Source organism: Macrobrachium nipponense, chromosome 15 (assembly GCF_015104395.2).
Source record: "Macrobrachium nipponense isolate FS-2020 chromosome 15, ASM1510439v2, whole genome shotgun sequence".
In the NCBI taxonomy this organism is placed as follows: Eukaryota; Metazoa; Arthropoda; class Malacostraca; order Decapoda; family Palaemonidae; genus Macrobrachium; species Macrobrachium nipponense.
The window spans coordinates 59,638,156-59,657,886 of record NC_087208.1 but is presented as its reverse complement, the minus strand read 5'-3'; the positions used below and the strand labels follow the sequence as shown (position 1 = coordinate 59,657,886).

Sequence of the window (19,731 nt, the reverse complement as noted above, 5' to 3'; positions counted from 1 at the left end):
CAACCGTGCATCTGATGTCTAGGCCCGTCCCTTACGACGCTCCTGATTGGCTGTTGATAAGCCAATCACGGGCCTGGAAACTCTGTCTCTCGAGAGAGTTCACATAGGCAGGGTGTATGTTCCTCCTCCCCTGAGGGGTATGTCTTTCAAAAGTATCCTTCAGGAGAGGTGGAGCATACATCCTGCCTATGTGAACTCTCTCGAGAGACTGAGAGCTTCCAGCCCTGTGATTGGCTTATCAACAGCCGATTACTCAGGAGCGTCGTAAGGGACTGGCCTAGACATTAGATTCACGGTTGACGTGAATCTACTATAGTATTGCACCAGCGGCTCCACCCCCCCTTTTTTTTTGCCATGCCCTTAAGTTAGGTTAAGGTAACTTTTAAATACTGTTCAGTAGGTGAAATTGGGTGTGGCAAACATAATGAGCTTATTTTCAAGAAGATTCTATGGTTAGTTTTGTTTGTTTGTTTGAAAGGTGTTTTTACGTTGCATGGAACCAGTGGTTATTCAGCAACGGCACCAACGGCTTTATGTGACTTCCAAACCACGTCCAGAGTGAACTTCTATCACCAGAAATACACATCCCTAACCCCTCAGTGGAATGCCCGAGAATCGAACTCGCGGCCACCGAGGTGGCAGGCCGAAACCATACCGATCACGCCACTGAGGCGCTTCTATGGTTAGTTATGAAGATGTGGCCTCCCGCTTTTCAGTGAAAGTTCCGGGATTCTATCACAGTTCGGGAATATGCGTCCCGGATAGTTTGTAAAACCGTGGTGAGTTGCAATCGATGCGAGGGGCATGGGTCTAACACCCCCATCCCAAACTCTCTGAAGCCGCCCCTCTGGCATCTTGATAATTAAACTGATGACAACGGTGACGATGGTGAAGACTTAGTATTATCTCCGGCGAATACAACGTTGAAATGACGGGTAAGCCTCCCCCTCGCCCTCCTTTCCTTTTGTTTTCTCGCACATTTCCCCTTTTTTTCCTGCTTCTTCTCAGCAAGGCTTTGTTTTGTGTAATGATGTGCATTTCCTCAAGGTGAGGGAAGCCATTTCCGCTTTTCCTTTGTAATGAGCAAATAATGATATTAGCGCCTGACGCGCAAGTCGATGAAATAACCGAGGTGTCCTCTCCTATAGTGGATTCACATCAACCGTGCATTTGATGTCTAGGCCAGTCCCTTACGACGCCTCTGATTGGCTGTTGATAAGCCAATCACGGGGTTGGAAACTCAGTCTCTCTCGAGAGTTCACATAAGCAGGATGTATGTTCCACCTCTCTTTCGAGATACGTTTTTCAAAAGTATCCCTCAGGAGAGGTGGAGTATGCATCCTGCCTATGTGAACTCTCGAGAAAGACTGAGAGTTTCCAACCCTGTGATTGGCTTATCAACAGCCAATCAGGAGCGTCGTAAGGGACTGGCCTAGACATCAAATGCATGGGTGATGTGAATCTACTATAGCACATCCTTGACAATTCAGAGCTACATAACGGGTACTGATTGATGCGTCACAGTTCTCTGGCGTTTCAACGGCAGGCCTTTGGTATGCATGTATGTTAGATAACAAAGGCCTATTGGTGACGACCCATTCACTCGCACCAGATCGCTTGGGTCTAATGCCAAGTTCGTCACTGGTTTGGTTTTGACAACTACACGAAAGCTCGTAAATTTAACTCCGATAATTACTTGCGACGTTCGTAACGACAATGACACAAGTCACGGGTTTTTCTCGCGGTTTTTAAACTGCTGAGCGCACCCGAATGAGGAATTAGAGAATTAGCGTTTTTCTACTTAAAAAAAATGGCAATGTGAGAGAAAACAATGGAATGATATGAGAATAAGTACCAACATCAGTTTCCGTCTTTTTGAAGGTATTGCTCATTCGCTTGGGAAAAGAGATTATAGTAATAATTAAAAAAAGAAAAGAAAGAAAGAAAAAAAAACTCGACGAGAGAGGGAGAGAGGTAAGAAAAGGTGTGTGGGGGCTACAATTTACCTATTATCCTGCGACGAGGAAGTGCCATAAACACCGCATTAGGTTCCTGTGTGACGTTTTTGACAATGACCTGAACTAGGCGCGGAATAATAACACACCTTTCCTACTAAATCCTGAAAGGGCGTCTTGATGTCATCACACTGCTGCTATCTCCGCGAATTCACTGGCCTTCTAAGGCGTTTCTTAGTTTCCCATCTTCTACTTGTTTACTGCTTCGGTAAAAGGCTTGCGATGAACTGGCACTGGGAGGATTGGATTCAAGGTGAAACAAGAAAGAATATTTTCATTTTCTCTCTCTCTCTCTGGAGAAATTCTGAATTGTTTCCACACGACTTTTTTGTTGACAGATTTTGTGTGAAATCTAGTCTCATCTGTCTCTTGGATTTGTCCAATGCTTCACTTCGTTTGTAGCACGGTATGCGTGTCTGCCTTGTCTGACTTGATAGGTACGCGCGCCTGTTTAATTGTGCCAGACAAATGTACCTAGTCTAACTCATGATTAATCTAACCGTGGTTTTGATAAAAAAAAAAATGGCAGGTCGAATTGTGGGAGAGAATTCATACTTAGCCTAAGTGTGGGAAAGTATGCATGTCTAGTTTAACTATGGCAGGGTTTACATACTGCAAAAATTCAGCCATGCGTCTATCTACTTACTTCTTTTCAGCATTATGAATAGCATTTAGGAAACCTAACACCAAATGCTTAAGTCTGTATGAGTCTCGTGGGTACACATTTCTGAATCTATGCCACTGGCTGTATGAATTGCCAGAAGTTTCTCGAGATCACTTTTACCCCTGCCAATACCAAAGTTTTTGTAAGAAACAATGCAACTATTCATTTGGCTAGTGCAAGTTAAGTAAATCTTAGTTTAACCAGACCACTGAGCTGGTTAACAGCTATCCTAGGGCTGGCCCAAAGGATTAGATATTTTTACGTGAACTAATTGGTTACCTAGCAACAGGACCTACAGCTTATTGTGGCATCCTAACCACCTTACATCGAGAAATGAATTTCTAATCACCAGAAACAAATTCCTCTGATTCCACGTTGGCAGAGCGATGAATCGAACTCGCGACTACCGAATCGGTAGGCGAGCACGTAACCCACTCGTCCAACGAGGAAGTTTGGCTAGTGCAATGACAAAAGTTTTGAAAACCTGAGAATGTTTCGCACCAGCCCAAGAAGACTATTAATCAACCGAAATAAGAAACCTCAACAGTGCAATACTTGCCAAACATTCCTCTTATTTGAAGAGCCTCATGTCAGAAGATTCTGAGACTTTACAGTTAGAATGGCATATAGAGTTGAGGCCAAAGGCCAAGCACTGGGACCTGTGAGGTCATTCAGCGCTGGAAAGGAAATTGAGAGTAGGCAGGTTCGAAGGGCGTAACAGGAAGAAAACCTCGCAGTTTCACTGTGAAATAACTGTTAGGAGAGGGTGGATACAAAGATGGAAGGAATATGATATGAATGTAGGTAGAGTAAAATGAATGAAAAGGACTGCGGTTAGGGGCCGAAGGGACGCTGCAAAGAACCTTTAGAGTAATGCCTACACTGCACCCCGTGAGGTGCACTGGAGGCACTTAGACCCCTACGGGGCTTTTGTAGCTGTAAAGGTATGGGCTTATTCAATCCCTGGTCCAGGTGCAAAAGATATAAATCTTTTATAATTTTCTTTTACTAATACCACAGATATTTACCAACGACAACAGACCAGGATCCCTGCTCCATTTCCTTCTGCATTTGACAAGTTCCGTGGGAGTAAACAGCGTGTGACTGCAAGAACCTGAAATATGTCAACGTAGTATGGAGATATCAAGTATTTGTGATAAGTTAACGAAAGTACTTCAATCTGAAAATTCTAACGGCATTTTATTACCAAATTGTACAGAAATAACTTTAAAAAATTTTACCGTCTGTTACATTATGCTAAGCACAATCCCACTTCGACAAAGAATTATGTTTAATATATATATATAATATATATATATATATATGATATCTAATATAACACATATATATATATATAATATAATATATATCATATGTATATATATATATATATCTATATTATATATATACATAGTATATTAATACATTATATTTATGTATATATATATATATAGATATATATATATATATATATACATATATATATATACATATATATATATATAGTATTATATATATATACATATATATATAACAATATATATATATATATATATATATATATATATATATATATATTACACACCATCTACACAAATGCAAAGCTTGCCTCGTGCAATGCACTCCATGATTGAAACTTAAATCATTCGAAAATGACGAACAATGACAACCAGTACAGGCTCTCCTGAGTTGGATTTAGAGCAAGCCTAAAATAAGTCTACTACAACAATGGCCGGCTGAGCAAGATTATGACATCTAACTGTTTGAATGAAATGGAATATAAATGTTAGGCCAAAGGTCAAACACTGGGGCATATGAGGTCATTTAGCGCTGGGAGGAAAATTGAGAGAAAGGTGACCAAGGTGTAACAGGAAGGAGGACTAGCAGTTGCACTATGAAATAAATGGTCAGGAGAGGGTGGAAAGTATACGATGGAAGAGAGAGAATATAAATGGGGGTACAGTGAAAAGGAATGAAAGAGGTTGTAGCTAGGAGCCGAAGGGACGTTGCAAAGAACCTTACGTAATGCCTACAGTACACAGCATGAGGTGCACTGACGGCACTAACCCGCCTACGGGAACAACTGAAAATTTCTCTGAAAACGGATCACATAATGGCGACGCTGAATGCATATGCATCGCTTGGCAGCATATCACCACACCCTCGCTATCTATAAAATAGCTCGAGGTCTCTCTATGAAATGATTGCTTAACGTCGACGCCTTATTTGAGGGGGAAATTGCTTCATGTCTCCGGTGTTGGTGGTTGGGGAGTTGGAGGGTTGGGGGTGGTGGCTCTGGAGGGGGACAGTGAGGGAGAAACAATCGATGCTAAGTTGGTGGACTTGGTCACCATCGTCACTATCAAATCGTCAAGATCACTGTCAAATCTAATCAGTATCATCCATCTGATAAAACACAGAATATAGAATTTAGGCCAAAGGTCAAGCGATGGGACCCACGAGGTCATTCAGCGCTGAAACGGATATTAACTGTAAAAAGGGTTGAAAGGTGTAACAGGAGGAAAACCTCAAAGCAGTTGCACTATGAATCAATTGTTAGAAAAAGGTGTAGAGTAAGATGGAAGAAAACGCATATAAACGGAGGTACAGTAAAAGGAATGACAGGGGTTGCAGCTAGGGGTCGAAGGCACGCTGCAAGGAACCTTAAGTAATGCCTACAGTATACAGTGAACCGCATGAGGTGCACTGACGGCACTAACCCCCTACGGGGCATTATCATCTGAATATCTCACGGTGGCAATTATACTTTATACCAATTTTGCAGCTCCGTAAGATGAAAAAACCTCAAAATTATATTTCTGTAGTGATTGAAATCCCAGTCAATTACTACCTTCTATAAATTCATTCGCTACTGGAGCACCTGAAACTACAAGAAACTTTTTTGTTCTTATGAAGTAGTTTTTGATATTTGAACTGCTAGAAATAACAGGTTTTCTCTCTCTAAGGATCTCTAAAACTAAGTATACTCGGTTTTGACAGCGGGTCTGGAAGCTTTTATTTAAGGAGTTTAGGCTTTTCCAATAATGGCACCATGTTTAGATTTGCGCAAACGCTTTATTAAGCGGAACTGGATTTTGTTAGAAATCGCCTACTTGGTTTGTTTGTTTGTCTGTATGGTGTTTTTACGTTGCATGGAACCAGTGGTTATTCAGCAACGGGACCCAACGGCTTTACGTGACTTCCGAACCACGTCGAGTGAATTTCTATCACCAGAATTACACATCTCACACACCTCAATGGAATGCCCGCGAATCGAACTCGCGGCCACCGAGGTGGCAGGCCAAGACCATACCGATCACGCCACTGAGGCGCTTCGCCTATTTGTTGCTCTGTGGCTGTAGTAGTAGTAGTTTTACGCACAGGGTATTCATCCATGATTCAAAAGACAAGGAAGACTGCAGCAATGACTATTACTGCCATGGAATTATCTCGTGTTATAGAAAAACCGATTGAGTTAATTCATGTATATATGTATATAAGTATATATATATATATATATATATATATATATATATATTAACTCTGTAACTATGTTCACTGCTGCTTTCAATTTTTGTTTACTATATGTTCGGTTATCTTTCATTTTAATGTATGTGTCCCTTTTTTAAAATTTAATACCTTTAATTTTAATGCGTATATATCGTACACTTTTCTAAGAATAATTTTTAGCTACATTTCTTTATTATTAAGTTTTGCTTTAACTATTTTACTAGGAATTTTATTTTTACATTTTAACAGCCCTGATGATGTAATTAATTGGACAATTACAATGAATGATATATATACTATATATATATATATATATATATATATATATATATATATATAAAGGAGGACCTTTCTCACGTTCATAAACCCCCACCCCTGACGGTTCCGTTAAAATACCAAATTTACGTGAGTTTTACTATAAAGCAAAATCATATTGTTGCTGCCCAGTACAATAGTACAGTACAGAATTACGTAAGAAGTATAATCATCTCATGTTTTGCTCACGTTACCCGTCGAAGTTGAAAGTATCTCCACCGACACAAGCGCGTATCATTCCTGTTCCAGAACTGCCTCGTGATTGGGCGTCTCCCCTCCCGTTTAAATTCACGCTAGCCAATAGGGGGTTGGGAGGGTCTCTGGCACCGTTACAACGGAACGTTCCCATTGGCTGTTCAGTTGTGAATGCCATTCAAAATACGAAGGTTGACGACGGTTGACATAGCAGACGATGCTACTGGTACTCTACCATATAAATAGGCGAAAATTTTACCATCGCTTCGCATAGTGAATTTGGGAGGTTTCGAAAACAGTACCGGCCAAGTCAGAAGGTAGGGAGGTTTACTTTATATATATATATATATATATATATATATATATATATATATATATATATATTATAACCTAGTAATGAGGTCAGTGTTTATTCTCTTTATATGATGTTCACTGAAGGAAGTAATCTTCAGAAGATAAAATGGTTGCTTTCTTATATAACAATTTTCCATCTAAAAACCAAAATTGCGCCATCAACATATCGCTCAATCCTGAAGGCTGTCGCAAGTTTTAGTTACGTTTACAGGTTTCATAGGTAGTGACCCATCCAAGCATCGGCGGCCAGTCACAATGAGGTTTCCATGACAGTCTCATATGAAGAAAAGATGTGTAGCTAACAGTACTATAGCAGATTCAAATCAACGGCGCATCTGATGTCTAGGCCAGGCCCTTACGACGCTCCTGATTGGCTGTTGATAAGCCAATCACGGAGCTGGAAACTCTCAGTCTCTCTCGCGAGTTCACAAAGGCAGGATGCATGTTCCACTTCTCCCGAGGGATACTTTTGAAAGACCTATCCCTCAGGAGAAGTGGAACATACATCCTGCCCATGTAAACTCTCAGCCCGTGATTGGCTCATCAACAGCCAATCAGGAGCGTCGTATGGGACTGGCCTAGACTTCTGATGCACCGTTGATGTGAATCTACTGTAGGAAGGAAAAGGAGATATAACAGTCAGTGGATGATATCAGATTTGAAGGGCTTTGGAAGAACCTGTTGGAGGAAGAAGATTGACAGAATGAGATGGTGAAATAAAGTGAAGGAAGATATGAAGAGAAGAGCTTTGGTGGAGGATGGTGCCTTTGAGAGAAGAAGGAAGTGGAGAAGGAGAAGGTGCATCAGGCAACCGACCCCTTCATGTAGGGATAACGGTGGGAAAGAAGAAGATGAATGGCTACTGAAAGCCTTAATTTCGGTGGTTTTAAAAAATGATTTTATAGGCCAATAAAGTCCTTTGTTTTAATGGCGACTTAAGATAAGTAGACCCTGAGACGCCATTATTTTGGTGTCCATTAAAGGTCCCAGTTTGACATCAGGTTTCATTTTTGATGGCCGTTAAAAAGATTTTATTTTTGAATGACCAGTGAAGGCCTCTGTTTTGATAGCTATTAAAATTCTTGGTTTTTCTCCACCACCGGAAGCTTTTCTCATGAAAACGCAGGTACAGAGGAAAACTGAAGTTTCAGTGTAGGGATTGTGAGCAAACTCTCCATTACGGAAGTGAAGTGAGGATGTTCAATCCTAATGAATGAGAAAAGTTTGAAGCTGTTGGTTGCGTTAAATTTTTTACTACTGCTACGTCGATGTGGTATACTGACGATGAAGAGGCAACGAGGGGTAAAAGGACTTTGAGATGGTTTGGATTGTGTGGAAAGATTGCGAATCGACATGTTGACAAAGTGTACAATTAGGAAGTGCCAAGAATGGAATGAGTGAATTATGGTATTTTGGCTCAGAAGCCAAGCACTGGGGCCTTTGAGACCATCCAGCGCTGTAAAGGAAATTGAAAGTAGGTAGGTTTGAAAGGTGTAACAGCAGGCAAATCTCGCAGTTGCTCTATGAAATAATCATTAGGAGCGGGCGGATAGCAAGATGGAGGAGAGAGAATATGAAAGGAGGTACAGTAAAAGAAACGAAAGGGGTTGCAACTAGGGGCCGAAGGCATGCTACAAGGAACCTCAAGTAATGCCTACAGTGCACCGCACGAGGCATACACTGACGGCATTACCTCCCCAAGGGGTGGAGTTTCTTTAAGATTAGGGAGTTCAGGTATGACTGCGAAGGTAATGACGGTTAAAAAAAAAAAGTATTGATTTTTCTCCGGAGCCATCCTCTGTCAACGGAAACGCGTTGGCGTTGAATACACAATTACACACGTAGTATATGTTACAGGGAATGTGTGAAATCCAGGGATTTCACGAAATTCCTAGGCTATGTGTGAAATAACCAATTCGCTTAGGAACATCTACACTGTTTCGCCGTGTTTGGTACTAGTCCCTTGGGGGTCAAATGTGTTTTTGCCGTGTTTAGCACCAGCCCCTGGGGGATCAAATGCACTTAAGGACATTTGATTCCCCAGGGGCTAATACTAAACACGGCAAAATACATTAACACTCCCCAGGGGCTAGTACTAGACAGGGCGAAATACATTCGACTCCCCAGGGGCTAGTACTAAACACGGCGAAATACATTTGACTCCCCAGGGGCTAGTACTAAATACGGCGAAACAATAGATGATCTAGCTCTCGGGGTTCAAATGTTCCTCAGCGAATTGGTCATTTCTGATATTCCCTACGTTTTCATGAAATCCCTAATTTCACATATTCCCTGTAACGTTTATAATTAGGTAATATATTCAGGTAAAAGTAGGAGGTTGAGGCTGAACAGAGCCCAAGAAGACGAAGCAACGAGTCTCTGTAAAGGATTGCGGGAGAAAAAGGAAATTGATTCTTACACATATTTGCAAGTTTAAGGCCCCTATACACTGAACGATTGTCGTATTCGACCCACACACACACTATTCATACAGTATGAACTATCTCCGCACCGATTTCAGTTTGAACAAAGATTTTGTCTCGAGAAGACATGGCATCATCTCTAGAAGAGACGCGCGCGATAGCGTTATATCGGCAGACAAACCCATACATTGCCAGATTCCCGCTGAGATCGTTCAGACACGAAGCTCCGCCCACTTTTGCATCCAGACAAGCCCATACAGTGTTTTTGCGAACGATACAGACAGTCGTTCAGACAATCGTTCAGTATATGGAGGTCTTAACTCTTGAGTTTTGATACGAAGGAAGATTATAAGGTAGCGACGGATGGAGCAGTGGGGGCGTGACCTTATTTCGTAGTAAACATTTATTGGTGACAAATTAATACCTGCAAAAACAACGCGCGCATGCGCCGTGTCAGTGGAGTTACTTTTTGCCCAGTTTCCATGGACTATTCCAGCGCTCGTGACAACAAAAATTCACGGGCAAAAGAGATGTTTCGACATTCATACCCATCGTATGATTAGCTTCATAAATGCAGCTTTTTTGACAGGAGAACAAATAACTATGAATGAAAAAGCAATTCCGCCCCCTCCCCCTTCCAACCATCCATCTTATTATCAAAAAATTTTTTCAGGTCGACACATACGAAATTGCGTTTCTTCTTCTCCGGGTTACCCACGATAAACACTCAAAATTACCCAGTTGCCGGTAATCACCCATAGCTCGAGAACCATTGTACTGGGTCCGACCGCGTAAAACAAAGTGTACCTGTTGATTTCTTTATACTGTCATTGGGGAAATTACGCTTTGCGTCATTAATAACGGAAGTAGTCAGGTTGTTATTTTTTTGCCGTCGTACTGACAAGACGAGGAACAATGTCATAATCCCTTCATTTTAAAATATATACATAAAAAACTGGATGTCACGAACACTTGACATTAACAATATACATTCTGGGTACTCTCTCTCTCTCTCTCTCTGTATGTATGTAATATATATATATATATATATATATATATAAAACTGGATGTTACGAACACCTGACACTAACAATATACAATCTGGGTACTCTCTCTCTCGGTATATATATGAAATTTATTAATACATCTTATTGAATATTATTGTGAAATATCATTCGTGGTTAAAAAAAAAATCTAACGACACAATTAGCATTTATCACAAAAGATGTCTTATGCGCAGAATATCATCCCTGTGATCTTAGCTGACTGAAAACAGCTAAATTCTCGAGACCTTAAGCTGACGCTAAACAATTTTTTAAATGTGTACCTAAAAATGAGTATACTGCAAATGTTGTCCTTGATCTAAGCATACTGACAGAACCAATACTGTTTTCTTGAGTTTGTTAAAATTAACCAAAATTCACCCAATGTTATTAAAATGTCCTGCAACAATGTACGTAGATTATTTAGTGTTTAGCAACAACAAGAGTTTGTCTGCATGTTTTATTATACGAAGAACATGATGGATAGATAGACAGAATATAGAATTTAGGCCAAGGCCAAAGCGCTGGGACCCATAAGGTCATTCAGCGCTGAAACGTAGATTGACAGCAAAGGGTTTGAAAGATGTAACAGGAGAAAAAACCTCAAAGCAGTTGCACTATGAATTAATTGTTAGGAAAGCGAGGACAATAAGATGGAGGAAAGAGAATATGAACAGAGGTACAGCAAAAGGAATGAAAGGGGTTGCAGCTAGGGGCCTACAGCACACCGCATGAGGTGCACTGATGGCACAACCCCTCTACGGGCCAAGAGCATGATGGAAATAGAAAATAAAGTGACAATTTATGAAATATGGGAAGGAGGGGTAAGATGGCCGACCAACATCGTCACTTCTGACAGCCTATGATCCGTCGACCTTATGAAGAAGTCAGTTGTGATCACGTAACCTCTATTTCCAGTTATTTGGAATAGAACCGAACTTTACATTCAGGCATAGTGCCAAGTACTGGGACACATGGAGTCATTTAGCGCTAAGAAAAACATGAATGAAAATGGAATACGTAAAGAATGAAAATGAAATACGTAAAGAATCTAAAAGCAAAAATTCTAAAGATGATGTCTAAAAGAGTGAGACCCCAGAAGTTTAATTATTAACATAATTAGAATTGCTATCAACAAGATTAGAGAGGACTCGCTCACACAACATTTTCAGATCTTTTCACAAAAGCCGGAAGCCTGAAAAAAAAACTAGTAACTGGGTCAACATCGAAGGTCTCCCATGCAATTCATGTTGATTATTTTAACATCTTCTATTACTTGTATACTAAATAATATAATCGCTAAACTATTTGACAACTTGAACCACGAAACATCAACATATTTAGCATAAGGTTTAGTCTAAAACAAGAAGAAATACAAAATAATGATTGAAATTGTTTGTAACGGAAGATATTGAGATATAATATTCATACAGAAAGCGATCTTGCTTATTATTATTATTATTATTATTATTATTATTATTATTCTAGAGTGGTTCAACAAAACCACTCAAGAGATATTTCTAGACTTCCTCAACTGGTCTGCCCTACCCAGATCTGCTCTCAAATGAAGCTAAAGAAGGTGAACAACTTAAAAAGTGTGAAGTGGTTCAAATGGAGCAGTTGAAAACTAAAATTCAGAAAGCAATGCAGTTTGGGTCAAAGGAGTTGTAAAGAAGCTGCAGAGAAACTTTAGTACTGCTTACATTATTACAAGCAAGACAAGAGAGCGACCACTTCAGGGTTCTATGCAAGAGGAACTGTTCTGTGACGACTAATCTCGTCATCTTTGACAGAAAGGGAGACCTCTTCACAAAAACCACTTTCCAAGGACGTTCCAAAAACGAGCCGAACTTTCTCTCCCCCCTTTTTATGGTAGAATCCTCGTAGATAAAACAATTGTCTCTTAATCTGTATAATTGGCCTTCCTTTACGTCCCTTCAAATAGCTTGAATCCGGCAGTAGCAGATTACCTCTGGCCCTTCGTAGCCTGAGTACTTCAGTGTGCATTCGCCTTCCTCCTTGACTGGTACGGGGAATTCTTCTGTGGTATGGTAGGTCATGTTGACATTACAGTTCAGCAATGATTTTATCTCTTTTTTTTTTTTTCTTTCTTTCTTCTATTTTTTGCAGACGTTTCTCATTGTACCTTCCAGTTTATTTTTCATTTTTACATACTACTTTCCAGGTTCATTTTTAATTTTTATATAAAAGTATTTTTCTTTATATACATAATTTCTTATTTTTTATATATTATCTCATTTCTTAATTTTGTCTTTCGACGTAAATAACGTAGCTTTTTGTGACGGATTCGTTTTATCGCTGGTCCTTCGATCTGTTTAATCCACTTGACAGACCGAAGCCCCGTTGGTTTTTACTGATGATAATAACTATATTATCTGGCGTAACATTACACTAACAGAGGGGTCAAGGAATCATTTTTCGACATAGGGAGAAGGAAACTCTTTATGCTACTAGAAAAACTTGGTTGCTCATATAAATTTTCGAATGTTTTAAAATCATTCCATGCAGATATGAAGATCAGGGTATCCGTGTGTCATCTTTTGGAAGTGTCAATGTGTTGTCTGTCAACTGTTAAGTGAATCAAGGACTCGTGCTGTCCCGAACAAGGTTTAACATTTATTTTTCTCATTTGTTATGATAACTCACGAAGAAGGTGGCTTTTTGCATTTTGGAATGGATGGAGAACAGTTTATTATATTAATGTGACAAGGAATGGCTCATAGAATAAGACTTCTTCCTCGACATTGTGATTATTAAAAGCGTTTAATTCTGCTTATTCTGGTTTACTCACTTTTCAAACATTAGGGTGGACGAAAAAATATCCATCAAAATGAGAAGGGTAGCGAGAACTCCCGCATCCTGTTGGCCTCCGTTTTCACAGCACTTCAAGAAACCTGGTGACAGTTTTCACTGTTGTTGCTAGATGAAGACCGCCGGGATACACAGGTATCACAGAGTGAAAAGTACGTAGGCCCTTAATAAAGAGCAGTACGACTTTATTTATTAGGGTAGCGAGAACTTCTGCATCATATTGGCCTACGTTTTCAAAGTAATTCCAGAAACCTGGTGACAGTTTTCAATGTTGCTGCTAGATAAAGATCGCCTGGATCCACAGGTATCACAGAGTGAAAAAGTATGGAAGCCCTTAATACAGAGCAGTATGGACTTCATTTATAAGCGTAAAATTAGAAGAAAAAGACTCGTTTCCATATGCCATCTTAAACAGATGGCCGTCGAGTTCTAAATGCAAAGCCGTGAAAAAAAATTTAAATAAAGAACAAACAACAAACGAAGGAGTTCCACAAACAATCTCAAAGGAAAGAGCAGAAATACGGAAGATCTTTTGCGTTATTCTTGAGATTTATGAATTGTGATCTATACCGAAGATAAATAAATGGTAGGGAAGCAAAGTGCCCGGGTTGAATATAGAATTTCGGCCAAAGGCCAAGCACTGGGACCTATGAGGTCATTCAGCGCTGGAACGGAAATCGACAGTGAAACGTCTGAAAGGTGTAACAAGAGGAAGACCTCAAAGCAGTTGCACTATGAATCAATTGTTAGGAGAGGATGGAAAGGAAGATGGAAGAAAGAGAATATGAAAGGAGGGACGGTAAAAGGAATGAAGTAGGTTGCAGCTAGGGGCCGGAGGGACGCTGCAACGAACCTTCAGTAACGCCTACAGTGCACCCAGTGAAGTGCACTGACGGCGCTACCCCACTACGGGGCGAAAAGTGCCCCAGAGACAGAGGTTTTAGTAATAGCAGTAACGTTTGGTCTGGTCAGTTCTTGGATGAGGGACCAACCATGGGAGCCAGATGACTATGATGGTTGTGGGCTTCAACCTGACAACCCCATGCCAAAATGAAATGCTGAAAAACTACAACAGACCTTAGCTGCATTGCGTGAGTGGCAGTAAGTGACAAAGAGGTGCGAGTAGAGAGAAGAGGCAGGGTGGTGGCCCGATTTATTTAGTTGTGTAATTGGAGTAAATTGCATCTTCTTCTTTTTTTACGTTTAGTTTTAGTTATTGAACCCTGACCTTAAAAAAGATGATTTTCGTCAACTCGTCCCTAAAATGTTTTGTTACCTGCCCTCAATATTTATGATATATATATATATATATATATATATATATATATATATGTATATATATATATACTATATATATATATATATATATATATATATATATATATATATATATATATATATATATATATATATCATATATATATTACTTTTCCTTATCAGGTGTCTCTCGAGAAAAAGGCAGTGACCACTGCCATATTCTCCCTTTTAATGTGATATCGTGGATGGGGCCCAAGTGTGGAAAACCTCCACACCACCAGCCTACTCCAAACACCTAGTACACAGAAGGCTCACCAGCAGTGGGTCGACCCGTTTCACACTGTCATTTCACCTCTATTTTGCACACACCCTTTCCTAGAATTAGACCTTTCTTTTCCAATAGTACCCCTTTCACTTCACCTATCCATCCCTTTCTGGATCCTCCTTCTAACGCTTCTGAAATGCGTACGGTTTTCACCAATTTATATCTTTCCCATTCTTTCCACATGAACAGAACATCTCAAAACACACTGATCAATCCTTTCACCTCAGCACCGTTTTACTGCTCCTTCAGTGTAGCTCCTCATTTCTAACCCTTTAAATCTTTCCCATAACACATACTGCAAACACAAATAATTTTTTCACTTGAATTCAGTTTCTAAACTTTACTCCCACAGTGAAGGGTTGGTTCAGCAATGCCTTGACACATTCCAAACTAACATTCTAGAGATACTCCTGGTTTCCGCTCAGTCTTCTGCAAATATCTTTTTATCCTTCTTGCTTCGCCTACCTAATGACTCATCTCTTTTTTTTCATTCTACCATCATCCAAAATCTTGACTTACAAATACTTGTAAGAATCAGCTACTTCCACTCTCTCATTGTCCACGTTAACATTTGTTCCTGCCATCATGTTCCCATTATCCTCATTAAAGTTAAATATATTTTAGTTTAACCAGACCACTGAGCTGATTAAGAGCTCTCCTAGGGCTGGCCCGAAGGATTAGATATTTTGACGTGGCTAAGAACCAACTGGTTACTTAGCAACAGGACCTACAGCTTATTGTGGGATCCGAACCACGTTATATAGAGAAATTAATTTCTAATCAGCAGAAACAAATTCCTCTGATTCCACATTAGCAAAGCGGGGAATCGAACTCGGGACTACCGAATCGGTAGGCAAGCACAAAAACCACTCGTCTAACGAGGAACTAATTATCCTCATAACTTTACTCTTGTTTATAAACTATGTTGTAAGAATATAGGACATTATAACGAGAAATGAGCTGTTACAATATTCTGAAAAATGTTAAGACATTATAACTACCTGTGTTCCCACCTACTTTACAGATGGAGGGCAAGAAACTGCTGATGCTGGCCATCTTAGTCATCTCCTACATCGCAGCATCAGACGCCTTTCTGCTGACGACGATCATCAAACTGGCTGCCCTGAAGGGCCTCAAGTTGGCTGCTCTGAAGGGCCTTGCTATCGGCTTCGCCATCGGGAGGAAGTCGGGCGGCGGCGGTGGCATGGGCGGTTTCGGTGGGCGTCGTCAGAGGGGTCACAGAGGAGGAGGCTATGGTCGGGGAGGAATGGGGCGTGGTAACTACGGCGGGCGTGGAGGTGGCTATGGGGGCGGAGGTGGCGACTGGGGGGGCGGCCAAACCAGCGGCTACGGTGGCAGGCGCTGGAGACGATCAGTGGACGAGAACCTGACAGACGGAAGCTTTCTGTTCGACGACGGCTGCATCCCGAAGCTTCTGTGCTACCTGCAGTTGACGCCAGAGGGAGAGCTTTCCTCCCAAGAGCTCACCCTGCTGGACCTCTTCAACAAATATTCAGAGGATGAGGAAGCGGAAGCCTTCGCCGCTTACGGTACCGCAGACGCAGCAGACAAATCGACTGCAAGCACGAATGATCTCAACAGCAGCGAAGATCTGGCTTATACGTCCAGCATTGGCGCCAGCCACGTGGAAAACGCCGGCCTCGTGGCTTATACTTCCAGCGTTGGCGCCAAAGGCAGGAAACCGTCCCTCTGCGACCGGCACTTCCCCAAATGCTCCTTCAGTGCCGCCCAGCTCAGAGGTCTCCTGCGACTGGCATGGACGTCTACTAGATCTGACGCTCCCAAGGAAAACGGCGAAGGCGAAAGACAGCAGATAGCTTCATCCCCTCGAGAAAAGGAAGACGTCGATTCTACTGTTGCTTCTCAGGACCGGAAACTATTTGCTTAAAAGCACAGACAATTTTGGGCGTCGAAATTTCCACCGTCTACTTCAGTCAACAACTCAGGTCCCTCCATATATACTGTTAGTCTGACTAACAGACCCTGATTACTCTGGGCTGTTCGTTCCCTTTTTCATGAAGAATAATGCATCGATTTCATTTAACGAATGTCGAACTTGTAACTAGGTATTTAAGCTACATACAATAAACATTTTTGCCAAAGCTTTATACAAGTTATTCAATCCTTACAACTTAAGTCTCTCTCTCTCTCTCTCTCTCTCTCTCTCAGTCAACATATTCCGATAAAGAAAATGAATAAGGTGAACATTGTGAATATACTAATTGATGCAATAGGAAAAGCATGCAAACTGTGTAAGGTGTGGTATAGCATAGTCAATCCACGAAACCTGATCAGAAAAATGTTCTGCATGCAACATTCCCATGCATCCTCAATGTGCTGAAGTCATGCAAAATACGAGTAAGGATACAAGAGAATTTTGCTCAACATGTCTCTCATGGATAGACAATGTTATTAAATCAAGACTTAATGTGCAAATAGTAGAGGATGAAGAAGAAGAGGAAAATGGAAGAGAAGAAAACAAAACTGAAATGACAGAAAAAAATAATGAAAACAAAGAGCAAGACAAGAGTATGGATGCAGAGATACTCATAGATACTACATATGAGGCAATCAAGCAGCATACATACGAAGAAATAAATTATGACATGACAACACGAAATAAAATCCCGAAGAGGCTTTATCCAGATCTGCATACTGATGGTAAAGAGCAAGAAAAAATAGAAAAGTCTGCAACCTATTGAAAAGAGGGAGTTGCAGATTCGGTGAAAGATGTTACTACAAACATCCCAAGGTATGTCACAATTATGAAATCTATGGTAAATGTGCATACCTAGACGGCTATGAGGATGAATGCAGAGATCTACATCCAAAAATATGCAAAAACCTAAAAGAAGGAAAAGGATGTAAGTTTAACGAAAGATGTAAATATATGCACCCTGTAGCCATGAATCAAAATCAATTAAATAATCAATTAAATAATAAAATAAAAAAATAGAAAAGAAACAAATAAAGAGAGGAACAAAGAACATGAGGTAACAGAAAAAAAAGGGCATCACAGCGCTATGGAGTGTCAGCAAAAAATTTGCAAGCATCAGCTCCAAGATACAGCTCAAGAGACAAATACTGTATATATGATGCTAGAGGATGGTGCAGATATGGAGACAATTGCAGATTCATACACAAAATAAATAATTATGATAAAGGAAGATCAAATATATTGGAAAAGTTGGATTTTTTAATGTCAGAATTTCTGGAAATGAAGAAAAGAACAACATACCAAAACAGGAAAGAGACATGGGAAAATCCTTATTATTACCCATAGTAACTCAAAAAGGAAAATAGAGTTCTTAGAAGAACTAACCCAAATTGAAAAGAAAATAGATATAATGAATATAAGTGAAACCTGGTATTCCCAAGAGACTGGTAATGATGATCAAATAAAGGGGTTCCAAACTTATAGATCAGATAGAAAAAATAGGAATCAAGGGGAACTGCGATATATGGGAAAGACATAAAACAAGGAAAAATATATGAGAAATATAGTAACTCAGAATGTAAACTAATAGTGGTAGAATCTAAATCTGACAAATTAATGAACATAATAATATATAGAACCCCTAATACTAAAGGGTTTGACACAATAATAGAAAAATTGGATGATATATAGAAATCACAAGGATTGGACTATTCTCCTATCCGGAGACTTTAACTTTCCTTCAGTAGATTGGAAAGAACGAATAGGAGATTGTGGTTGTATTTATACATATAAAAAAGAGAGTAATAGTAGTGCATAAGATAAGAGGCAATTCGAAAAGCTATTAGATATGCTACTAGAATACAACATTCAACAAATAAATCACCTGCCAACAAGAAAAAAAAAAATACTTTAGACCTAGTATTTGTGAGCGAGGTGAATTATGTTAAAGAAATAATAGTTTATAATACGAGTATTTCAGCCCATAATGTCATAGAATTAATAGTCCATTCCAAAGCAAGTGAAAACAGAGATAAGCAAGAGATGAAAAAGTAGGAAGGATATGGAAAATACAATTTCTACAGTAAAAATATAAAATGGTCAGAAATAAATGAAGAATTAAACAAAGATTGGGATAACATTTTCGTAAGTGATGATATAAAGGTAAATACTGAGATATTATATAAAATATTAGAGAAAATAGTGGATAAATATATACAGAAGAAGAAAAGTAAACATCAGTCATGCATACCAAGAGACAGAAGGATCTTGTTCCAGAAAATCAGAAAATGGAAAAAAGGTCTGGCAAAAGAAAAAATGCTTGGAAAGTGATGGAACTAAAAGGTAAGATAGAAAATGCGGAACAAAAGATTATACAATCAAAAGAAAATGAAAAACGGGACTTTGAAGAAAAAACCCCAAACTATTGTACTCGTATGCGAAAAAGATGAATAAAAGATGAATAGAAATAGGCCCTCTAAGAATTGAAGGGAGATTAACGAATGAAAAAAAAAGGAAATATGCAACATATTGGCAGAACGATATAAGAGAGAATTTACCCCTAGAATTGATAATGAAGATAATGATACAGAAATAAGTGATGAAAATAAGGAATATTTATCAGACAGATATTAATGAAGCCGATATAGTGTAAGCTATTGATGAAATTAAAAATGGAGCAGCACCTGGACCTGATGGTGTCCCTGATATTTTGTCAAAGAAAATAGCTCATTCTATTGCAAAGCCCCTTGCAATATTATTAAGGCAAAGTGTAGATACAGGCAAGATTTATGATGAGCACAAATCAGCATATATTACCCCTACTTTCAAAAGTGGATCAAG

The 19,731-nt window shown here is 39.7% G+C and overlaps 1 protein-coding gene across 1 annotated transcript; it reads left to right on the top strand.

Moving 5' to 3' along the window:
- The first annotated feature begins 12,471 nt into the window (after nucleotides 1–12,471).
- On the top strand, nucleotides 12,472–17,042 carry LOC135226882 (aspartate, glycine, lysine and serine-rich protein-like). The gene is made up of 2 exons (XM_064266576.1): nucleotides 12,472–12,570; nucleotides 15,958–17,042. Exons 1-2 carry the CDS (start codon nucleotides 12,568–12,570, stop codon nucleotides 16,840–16,842), a joined length of 888 nt encoding a protein of 295 aa, XP_064122646.1. The 5' UTR covers nucleotides 12,472–12,567; the 3' UTR covers nucleotides 16,843–17,042.
- The last annotated feature ends 2,689 nt before the right edge of the window (nucleotides 17,043–19,731 follow it).